Source organism: Chanodichthys erythropterus, chromosome 22 (assembly GCF_024489055.1).
Source record: "Chanodichthys erythropterus isolate Z2021 chromosome 22, ASM2448905v1, whole genome shotgun sequence".
Lineage (NCBI taxonomy): Eukaryota > Metazoa > Chordata > Actinopteri > Cypriniformes > Xenocyprididae > Chanodichthys > Chanodichthys erythropterus.
Genome location: NC_090242.1, coordinates 21384826 through 21395844, shown reverse-complemented (window position 1 = coordinate 21395844; position 11019 = coordinate 21384826). Strand labels below are relative to the sequence as shown.

Here is an 11019-nt window from a genome sequence, read left to right as displayed (position 1 = left end):
GTATAGTCTACCAAAGCAATAATATCAAACGTGCTGCAACAGTTGGAATACCGCGTTGTCGTTGGTGTGCGTGCGTGTGTTTTTCAGTCTACGAACGCTTGTGTGTTCAGTGTATACTGTATTAACCCGACATTTTAGTAGCATTTGTAAGATGTATACGATTCAGGAGATATAACAGCATGCAGAGTATCTCACACCGTATGCAATTACGTGATCTACATGCCAACTCGAGTTCACTGAACGGTAGCTGTGTTTCACTTTAATGGACAAGGTTTCTTTGAACGGCTAGCAAGCATAATGAAATCGGGTACGGTGCTCAGCATTTAATCACAGCACAGTAGCTTACATAGTCACGAGCACACCGTGATAAACTGACTCGCGCGTTCATGTAGTTTAATTCGATAATGGATGTCAATGAGTGAGTGAGTTCACGAATGAATGAATTTATCCTCCAAACTAAAGTAAATATTTATGGAATGCATGGACAATTGGACGAATGACTATGATTGTACTTTCATAATTACGAAAAGTGTTTAATCAGATCCTAGTGTTTTTGTTTAGTCAATGAAATGAGTGTGCTTTGTGAGACTGCACACGTCCCTTCTCACCAACGCATTAAAACACTTATGAGTTCTGCCTCACTGTATATTGTTTTCTACAGTTCACTCAGGTTTGTGTTGACAGATGATTTCTCTTCAATGATTCTAGTTAATACATACTTAACGGCATATCTTATGTCCACTCAAAGGAGTATAAGGATTGTCATGGGTGTTGGGAAGAGTGTAATGGAAGTGATGAAGGACATAGATGCATACATGTTCAATATCTTATCGCTGCTGTAATTGTTGATCGAGACAACATTTCCTGAAAACAAAGGGGGGGAACGGAAGAAAATGTTTTATTTATTTATTTTTGGTTTAAGGAACAAAACGATTTAACATTGCAATCATTATGTATTGAAAAAGAGTTTATGTACAATGTTTAACTGTTGCAAAAATCTAGACTTCACCTATACTCCTTTAGAATGGATTAATGACAATATAAACGCAATATCATATTACTCTGTACTAAGGAATGCAACTGCGCACATGCACAGAAAAAGATGTTTTTAATAAAGAATATATGTATAAATATATGACAACTATATTTAATTAGAATGCTATGCACCCTTATTAGAGTTGTTATGGCTGTACTTTAAGTATATTAGTTAGAATCCAGTAATACGAACATGCCCATTTCATGGGGAATGTAGAGGCTTTGTAGCTATTTGAACATGTTTTCATTTCCTTTTTTTATTATTATTGTAACGGAGAGAGGAAATACGAACATTGAATATGTATACAAGCCTTTTATTCAGATTCATTCTGATATGAAGAAATGTATAGACCATTTACCCTGCACACCAGCTCAGATCATTTACAAAAGTTAATAAAGAAAGATGTGACATATTGTGACAGTGTGTGCGTGTGTAAAAGAATGTGCGAAATTTATAAATCTAGATTTAACTTCAAAGGATGAATGAAAGGAGGATGGGTTCAAACTAATTTAGAGCTCCATCTATTGAACTGTAAGGAGTCACACAGAAAATCTTATGGTGTCCACAAAATAGTCATATTTAGCATAACACACATTGTATCTGCAAGGTTTAAATTTAAGACTTTTTAAGACCTGCACAAATAAAATTAATGCCATATGAGCGAGGTAGGACCCCCAAACCATAAAATGACTGTAAAAAAACAATATTTAAACAACTTTATAGGCCTAGTTCAAATATAAGTTCTGACAAAAACAAAACGTTTTATAAAATTCAAATTTATATATGGAGTAGATCAAAGCAACCACTTGGCATAAATGTACAGTATTCATTGATTGTGAACTACTCTCTCTCTCTATATATACATATATGGGTCATTGACGAATAAGGTTTTTATTAAGTGTTAACAATGAGATTATGTTGTTTTTATAATCAATTAGCACTGCTTTTGTCATTTTGTACAAGATAGACAAAAATTGTCATCAAAAAAGTAATTCGGTTTAACCAAAATTTCTTTTGGTTTTACCGAATGACACTCTTGGTTATACGTAATAACGATATTTTCAAACAATGCTAACTGGCTGATATCTAGCTAGCTAGCAAAAGTACAATCAAACAGTTTTATATTTAGTACAAGGTTTTAAAATATTACAACATTTTCCATGTTTTATAGCAGTTGTCCCGAATGCCCTGATATTTCGGGACATATGAACAATAAAAACATGAATTTTTCAAATAGTTAAGAGAAAGGTAGTTACTATGTCTGTGTGGCATAGCTGTGTGGTCCTTTGCAGGTGTCTGAATGATGTCACATCCTGTCACATGATACTGATTACATGACTTGATCCAAAATGGTCCCTTTATATTGGTTACTCAGGTTACTCAATGAAATTTGTTTTTCCAAACATTCTTTCTCATATCAAAGCAACGACTTATACACATAATTTTAATACCATTTTGCACTATCTTGATATATGATGTTGTAAAATCATGCAAGAATAAAAAATATAACGTTATACATTTATTACATTTTTAGATATTTTAATCACAAATGAAATGGCTGTATTTGCCTTTAGACGGTTAAACTGAATGACTTTTTGACACTTTAGAATATTTAAAATACCTTTATATGTAACAAAATATAATTAAATCCTTTTGGATTCAATAAAGGAGTTGTACTACCTCACATATGAATGACCTTTTGACATTTCAAAGTCTTTAAAATATATTTATATGTTGCAAAATATAACTAGATTAAAAAGTTCATTAAGGCAAACTTTAAGTTGGCTTGAAAAAGCTGGTCCAGTAATTGAAGTAGTTTTAAAAGTTTTCAGTTTAAGTTTTAGTTTAGTAGATAGATAGATAGATAGAGTCAGGGTACTTGAGGTGGTTTCTAGGATTTTACTATGTGGTTGCTAAGGTACTTAGGATGGTTGCTAGGCTGTTGCTATGTGGTTGCTAGGTGTTGCTATATGGTTGCTAGGGTACTCGGGGTGGTTGTTAGGGTGTTGCTATATGGTTGCTAGGGTACACGGAGTGGTTGCTAAGGTGTTGCTAGGCAGTTGCTATGGTAACCTGGGTGGTTGCTAAGGTGTTGCTATGGTAACCTGGGTAGTTGCTATGATGTTGCTAGGTGGTTGGTAGTTGTCACAGATGGTTACTATGGAGTTTTTATAGAGTTATTAGCATGTTCTTAACCCAATTTAGCACTTAGCTAATCACTATTAGCATGTAGCTATTCACTGCTAGAATGTGTAGCATGTCCAGATTTCTAGCATGAGTCAAAAGAGCCAACCACCATGTCGCTACGATGTTCTGATGCAGAGATATGGATCTTGCAAAACGGTTGCTAGTGTACTCTATTTGGTTCCTAGGGAGTGGCTTGGCAGCTACCAATGATGATACTTCAAAGGCTTCTTGCCAGTATGAATGATATAAACCAACTCCCATGCCTCTATGATACAGATAGTTTGATAGATAGATAGATAGATAGATAGATAGATAGATAGATAGATAGATAGATAGATAGATAGATAGATAGATAGATAGATAGATAGATAGATAGATAGATAGATAGATAGATAGATAGATAGATAGATAGATAGATAGATGATAGATAGGAGTTTGAATCAGGTTTGAATGAGTTTCAATGGATTAGAAATAGTACATAGAATGGCACTTGAGTCTAATTGAGTTTTTGAGTCTAATGGGCTTCCGTAGTTTAAATTTGAATTTTGACAGTTGGAATTTGAAAGTCTTGGGCTTGGCTCATTTGAACATTCCGTCAATGAAAGTCAATGGGATTTTTCCGAGCTTTAACAGTCATTCTTAGGAAAACCGTAAGTCGGATCAGTTAGAAAAGATATAGCAACTCGAGACAGAACAGTCTGAAGGTCTGACCTGAGTTTGGAGTTTGTAGAGTTAAAGCTCTAGGAGGAGTAGCAGGCATAAATTTTAGTCTTAGAGCATAACAATATGTTGGCTCTTTTAAGCTAACTTAATTAAAACCTTTTGGTTTCAATAAAATAGATGAACTATATATATATATATATATATATATATATATATATATATATATATATATATATATATATATATATATATATATATAGATATATATATATATCACACCCTATGACAGTAGGTGGCGCTACATATGATATAAAAGAAAACTGCCTTAATTTATCATCAGTAGATCAAAGCAAAAGCAATCGCTTGGCATAAATATATTCGAGTATTCACGTTTGTGAACTAACGTTACTCTGAAACCGTGAACACGTCATGTTTTACTTTGAATCATGCAGTGCTCTCAACTAAATCATCACCTTTTGAAGTTTAATCAATAACCACATTAAGCCATATATCACGATTTCTGTTTTTCTGTCCCCAAAAAAGACTTATGAATTTAATTGAAGACGTAGTCTGCGTTACCCCATTTTGTTATTCTGATACTGTCTTTTTAAAATAAAGAAATTAATAATGTTTTAAACTATATAATTTGATAAAGAGAAAATAAATCAAATGTCTTGCGCATGTTTTGACATTCAATCACATTCTAGCGATAATTTCTGATTAATGTCAATGGAAACGTTGCAATTAAAGGAAAAATAAACGATTGGCAAGTAGTTTTTTGTCCATGAATCAGTGTAACGAAAACAACTCCTGTAAACATCGGAAAAACTACATTTCCCATCGCCCTCTTGCAGTACTAACGCATACCAGTGGGGGCGCCACTGCATCAACTCTCCGTTTTAAATAGCCCTTTCCTGCTCATGTTTTGTTGAGTGCGTGGTGTGTGCATGAGGGAGTGAGAGAGAAAACGTGGTCGCGGAGAAGCCTAGCATTTAGCTAGTTTGCGTGTGAGTGTGTGAATGAAGTGTTATACAGGCTCAGATATTTAGCATTATTTATTTTTGTATGTAGTCAAGTTTGCCACAAACGGACAAGGTAATTAATTGGAGAAAATAACTTGATATTGAACTGCTGCTAAAATATGCATTTTCCCAGTTGTGCTAAACTGTTTTATTCTTTTGCTTCAAGGTGCAAAGACACTATTTGATTAAGGCAGCTGGCTGAGTTTGTGGTTGCAACAGTGTTGAAAAATGTCCATGGGCAGTCAGAAGACCACCAGTCAGGCAATTCCGACCACCAGACGAATCACAATCAACGATGCGGCCCATATGCCTCATGATTACTCTACAACGCCCGGAGGGACCCTTTTTAGCACGACTCCTGGAGGTAAATGTCACGAACTTGCAGATGAATAGTTTGGACGCGTTCGCAGCTGTCGCAGTGCAGGCTTTGTTTTTGTTTTGACCGCGACATAGCGATGCATCTCGGAGCTCGTGCACCGCTCGCATTGTCTTTGTGTTTGACAGACTGCGGTGCGCGTGCTCATAATGCTTCAGACTGTTTTTCTTGTATTGTTTGCCTTTTAAATGTACTTGTGAACGGGTAATAAATGCAGGAATGTTATCTTCGCGATGAGAAGAATATTGTTTTATTGACACGACTTGCATGTTTCTTGCTAAACAATGTTCTGCAGGTCTTCTCAGACATTACAATTGCAGAAATATTGTTATAACATGTTTAAAATATTAAATTTGTAACTTAGAAACGGAAATGGGTTCATTTAAAATATTAATTTAATGACTATAAATTCTGAATTGTCGAATGAAAAGAATTGTAAAATGAAACTTTTATTTATAACATCAACAAAGATCACATCATGGCCTTGAACGACCTTCAAGTGGATTTTGGGCATGCTGTTTTAGGCTCTTTTGTGAACAATTGTGAGAAACTGAAAATTTAAACACATATTATCTATTTTTTTTCCACTTCCTGGAATTATAGTTTAATATGTATGGTAGTTTGTGGATTTTTCAGATAACCAAGATCGTAAACAGTCCACAGAAGAGGATGTGACAGCACTCGAGGCATGTGACTTTGTTGGTTTCCCAATGTACGCAGCACTTCTTCTTTTCTAGCTCATAAGGGCAGCTGCTCTTATCATTGTAAACAGTGTATCAATCACTGCTTGTTTGTCCACATAATCATTTGAGCCATGATGTAACACTTGATACTTAGGTGTGTGATATACTGCCCTGGGGAATTTTTGTCATGTGACTTTTTTATTGGTTAAAAGTGTGTTGTGCTTTCATTGGTGTACAAGCTTGATTATGCATAAACCTATGTGTTATGTTTACAGGTGTTTCTGGCTGCAGCTATAATGCAGTCTTTAGCTTTACCACGTGACCTAGTGAATGTAGTTCAAGGATGTTTGTGTGTGAAGGTTCACATTAGGTTCAACAGGGCTGATACGAGGAGAACAAGATAGTGTGTTCTCACTCACTGCTCCATTTCAGCTTGTGCATTTCTTTAAACACTATTCTGATGAGCATAAAATCTCATGAAAAATAGTTTGTCAAACATTGACGCTTTACGAGGCTCAGCCATTAGTAATGCAACTGTTGAATGTTGTAAAATGCACTGTCATAGGGACATGTTTAAACATGCAGCTCACAACACTAACATGGCACAGCCCAAGCACACCTGGCTGGCCTCCATGTTTTCACAGGCTTGTTGGTTAACTGTGCTCTGATATAAGACGGTCGTTTCCTTAACACAACTTAACCTTGGCTGTATTTTGATGTGATTACTAAATTATATGTAGGCACCCGGATCATCTATGACCGAAAATTCCTGCTGGACTGTCGCAGCTCCCCGTTGGCACGCACACCTCCCTGCTGCCTCCCTGACATTCCGGGGGTGACCAGTCCTCCTTCGGTCACCATGAATAATGACAAGGCCCACCCCAAACAGACTGTCAATAATAACAGCATCAGCCCCCCAGCGGACAAGATCGCAGGTAAAAACAACATTCAGATCTGCATTGAAAAGTTATTAACCCTGTAAAGACTGACATATAATAATCAGGAAATTAAGCATTTTATAGAATTTTTAGACACAATCTTTAAAAAAAAATACATTTGCATATATATATATATATATATATATATATTATAAATAAAATATGGTTCAGTTGCTGATATTTGTATGCTCAAAAAGATGAAATTTTGATAGCTTGTAATGTAAATAAATGAGATCTTTATAGCTGTATTGCAGACTGCTTGCATAACTATCTGTTGACACTCGATCTCCCAATAATATATTTTTGTAATATATTTAAATGCTTAGCTTTATGATCAAATATGTAGTTTGTATTTTTGGGGGCAAACATATAATGCCAAGCTATACAATGAAGATAGAGAAATTGTTCAATTAAACGTTCCTCAAAAGGCTGATGTATCATACTTACATTTTAACATAATCTAAAAAAAAAAAACTTAAAAAAAAAAGTATGAATAATCAAGTAAACTAAGTTTACTAAGTTGTGTACCATAGCCTGAAGGTGTTTTTTTTTTTTTTTTTTATAATTACATTAAACATGCTTTTGCTTGCTTAAAAAGTATAAAGGCATGTAGTAGATCATGTACAGCAGGTTTTTCAGCAAAGATTTGATCGTGTTGATAATTAAGAGGACTTTTAGAGAAATTTTGTGCATCAAATATGATACAATAGGCTTCATAGGGTTAAATATATATTCAAAAAAATATTAATTTTGTTTTGTGATTTCAAGGGGAGGATGCCCAGTTTGAAATGGATATCTAACTACAATGGAGGACCTGCCACACGAAGGAGGCGAATATTACTGTGATGATAACTGTTCCCTGAGAGGATAAATGCACAGAAGACTTCTCCTTCCATGTCATCTGTCTTCATTTTTTTTCATTTATCTACTGTTCAAATGATATTTTCCTTTCCTGTACTGATGCTGTCGCTCAAGACGCGCACAAAGCCATTACTTTAGATTCTCAACATCAGCTAACACTGTTGTGCCTGAAAGAGCCACTATCTAAGATGTCAGATAATGCACCCCAAGCACTCTTCTTCTGCCTAACACATGGGAGACATCTCAGGCCACCATGTGACATTATGTTTGGTACAGATTTGTTTGTGTAGTTTTGCAGAATGGTCAGTAGGGGGAGCAACAGTTCTCTTCTTGGTGGTTTTCAAAGAATCAATCAAGATGCCAATTCCTATAAATTTATCATACCATGATACCTGAGTTTGACCACTTTCCATCTGGCATTGATACTTTTTGTAATGGTAAAATCAAATTTTTGTTTATCCTGAGGAGTATTTTCACCTAAAGTGTCATTCAACAGAATGTAAAATGCCTTCTTTTTTTTCTTTTTTTTTTTTTTGCTGTAAAGTTCTCTAAACTGCCCTGATATTCCTGAAGAGACATTTAAGCATAAAAAAAATCAATAAACATCAGAGAATTGACAAGTGTATGGCTTATTCATTTTCTGCTGATGATTTTCAAACTCAAAAGACACAAAATACATTGGTAACCATTATGAAAACATTTTATTAAATTTGGTAATTTACATACTCTACTATTTACAAATTAGGTCAACATGCAAAGCTTTCAAAAATAGCATCAAGTAATCCAGGTGCCTCAGTGCAGGATACTTCAATTATTCCAAGTGAAAATACTGTACAATTGAAAACCGTTTATATTCATTTGTGCTTAAATATGTTTTTCTGGGTTTGAGGAGCATATCCAAAGTGCTAGTGTTGAGTTCATGTGGGGTTTGGAGACTCAGTGGCAGCCACATTCTCCTACAACCATCCCTTCATGGTGTCTCATGACCATCTTCCCGTTCTCATAGTAGAGCATGGAGAGAGGAGCCAGACGGGTGGGTACGCAGGACAAGCATGGGACGCGGTCTGGGTGGTGCAGCTTCAAAAGACTCTGCAAATGAGAAGACGACAAACATTAGAGTCTGTGTAGTTAACAGAAAATGCTCTAAAGTAATAATTAAAACTTAAATCAAAAGTTTAAAACGATTCTTACCTGCATGTAGGCATGGTTGGTTGGAGTAAAGGTCTCATCTACAGGTGTAGGGCAGCTACCTTCACATCGATAGGCATTGTAGCGCTTCGGATAAACAATCCAATCGCTCCAGCCTATCTGATCGAAATCCACCCACATATCTACCTTCCTGCAGAGAGATTTCTTCTCATCACCTTCTTGTGAAACACCTGGAATCATGCTAGCTGCTGCGTCTCGCACTCTGTTGTCAGTTCTGTGGTTCCTCCTGTGACGCCGAGGCACAGGTTCACCTCCACCACCGGCCCGGTCCAGAGTGACATACTTCGAGTGCTCGGCAGTCTGGATGAGGGTGGACGTCTTTGCCTGGTTCTGCTTGGAGTAAACCACCATCATGACCCTGTTGGCTGTAGGATGCTGGATGCTCTCGTGCCCCTCTTTCTCAGCACTTGAAGACATCTGGACGGGTTCCTCTGAGGAAACGCTCTCACCCTGGTGCAACCAGTACTTGAGCAGCGCTGTGATGTTGAAGATCCTCCAGGAGGAATGGGAGCCTGGGTCACTTGGGTTGGCTTTCACACTCCCCAGGTGAAGCCGTACTTCGTCACAGGGGCTTCGGTCACACTCTTGTTTGGATGCATGATAGATATCCACTGCTATCTCAGAGGTGAATTCTGGAAGGCGAATGCGAAGTTCAGACCGCTGGACGTCGCCGCTTGCCGATATGGAGGACATGTCAAATGTCACGGCTAATTTATCACCAACCTGATGGCAACCTGAAAAATATTTGGACAAGAAATTAGTTCAAGGGACAGACAGTTAAACAGTCTAGAACGTGTGGTGCTTAATTATCTTAAAGGATGTTTTCACACATGGGTACATTCAGGACAAGCAATTAATAAAGTAGAATGTTCTTATTGTTGAGATGTGTATTGCTGCTCAAGCCACTTTAAAACAGACGTCTTGCAGCTAATACACACGCTAACTAATAAGCATAATACATGACTTGGCTAATAGCCTAGAACCAGCTAAACTACTACCTATCTAATTTTTCCCAGGGGGTCTTGTATCAACCTGACGAGATTTGTTTTGCGATAATGACTTTACTTATTGCCGCGTATCACACGACTGCTTTCGAAATACATAAACAAATGTCCATGAATATTGTTTTAAATTTTAATTATTTCATTATTTTTATCGTGGGGATAGATAAAACACGAGTTCTGTAGGAAGCATACAAAGATTTTCCTTTTGCGATAGACTGCGTTATAAAAATGTTTCACCGCTGAATGAAAAATATCGGCAAGCTATTTTAAAACGTGCAATGTCCATGTATAATATACAAATAATATGTTTAAAATTAATTTTAAGAAAAAAAAAAAATTATTATACTCACTTTTGGCGACGAGACTCAAGACCGAATCGGACTCGTAGAGAGATGGATTTTCATGGCTGATGTGTTTGTCGTCTCCGGTCAGAAAGGTCCGGTAGAGGTGCATCATGTAGAGCGGATATCTGTTGGTGTGTCGGCTATGACCCGCCTGACCTCCGCCGCTCTTGCCAGGTGCTCGCATCCTATTCCTGAGCGCCTCGTGGAATCCAGGAAACGACGACGTGGAGTTCACCAGACTGACCCACAGCGCGAGTACTGCGCTCAGGACCCCGCAGATAAACCGCCTCATGTCAAATCTCGGTTATAATCCACCACGCAGAGGAGCCTACGGTCTGTGAGATCCTTCTCCTACACCGTCCTCTGGAAAGTGAATGTCATGAGTGCTGCCAGGCCATCTAAGTTCACTTATAGAAACTTGAAGTCTTTTGATGGTCTGTGAGGTCTTTAGAGTCTTTGAAGTGTCCTTGTGATCCATAAAGGGATACATGTCCCTGGGTCGTCGTGTATCGAAACCAGCAGTCTTTTGTGCGTCGAAAGGTGTGAAAACATTAATTCTTCTCCTCGAGTACTGTGTATTGAAGGTCCTTTTGAAAGTGTACTTAAACAATAATATTAGTGGACTACATTTGTTCATCAATGTCACTTTGATTAAAAGGAGAAAAACACCCCGACTGCTGGATTATTTCTTAGTTT

At 37.0% G+C, this 11019-nt stretch overlaps 2 protein-coding genes across 2 annotated transcripts; one reads left to right on the top strand and one right to left on the bottom strand.

Moving 5' to 3' along the window:
- The first annotated feature begins 4814 nt into the window (after positions 1-4814).
- Positions 4815-8379, top strand: eif4ebp1 (eukaryotic translation initiation factor 4E binding protein 1). The gene is made up of 4 exons (XM_067375468.1): positions 4815-4981; positions 5075-5272; positions 6708-6902; positions 7674-8379. The coding sequence occupies exons 2-4, from the start codon at positions 5137-5139 to the stop codon at positions 7703-7705; spliced, it is 363 nt and encodes a 120-aa protein (XP_067231569.1). The 5' UTR covers positions 4815-4981; positions 5075-5136; the 3' UTR covers positions 7706-8379.
- A 185-nt stretch (positions 8380-8564) lies between these two features.
- On the bottom strand, positions 8565-10615 carry ndr1 (nodal-related 1). Its single transcript, XM_067376818.1, has 3 exons — positions 10330-10615; positions 8958-9709; positions 8565-8855 (listed from the first exon to the last, which is right to left on the bottom strand). Exons 1-3 carry the CDS (start codon positions 10613-10615, stop codon positions 8703-8705), a joined length of 1191 nt encoding a protein of 396 aa, XP_067232919.1. The 3' UTR covers positions 8565-8702.
- Between the last annotated feature and the right edge of the window lie 404 nt (positions 10616-11019).

What these genes read in the sequence shown, in the direction of transcription:
- eif4ebp1 (XM_067375468.1), top strand. Translation starts at nt 5,137, where the DNA reads ATGTCCATGGGCAGTCAGAAGACCACCAGTCAGGCAATTCCGACCACC. An exon ending in TTTTAGCACGACTCCTGGAG is followed by an intron (nt 5,273 to 6,707) that starts GTAAATGTCACG and finishes AATTATATGTAG; the next exon opens with GCACCCGGATCATCTATGAC. An exon ending in CCCAGCGGACAAGATCGCAG is followed by an intron (nt 6,903 to 7,673) that starts GTAAAAACAACA and finishes TGTGATTTCAAG; the next exon opens with GGGAGGATGCCCAGTTTGAA.
- ndr1 (XM_067376818.1), bottom strand. Translation starts at nt 10,615, where the DNA reads ATGAGGCGGTTTATCTGCGGGGTCCTGAGCGCAGTACTCGCGCTGTGG. An exon ending in CTTGAGTCTCGTCGCCAAAA is followed by an intron (nt 9,710 to 10,329) that starts GTGAGTATAATA and finishes AATATTTTTCAG; the next exon opens with GTTGCCATCAGGTTGGTGAT. An exon ending in CCAACCATGCCTACATGCAG is followed by an intron (nt 8,856 to 8,957) that starts GTAAGAATCGTT and finishes TCTCATTTGCAG; the next exon opens with AGTCTTTTGAAGCTGCACCA.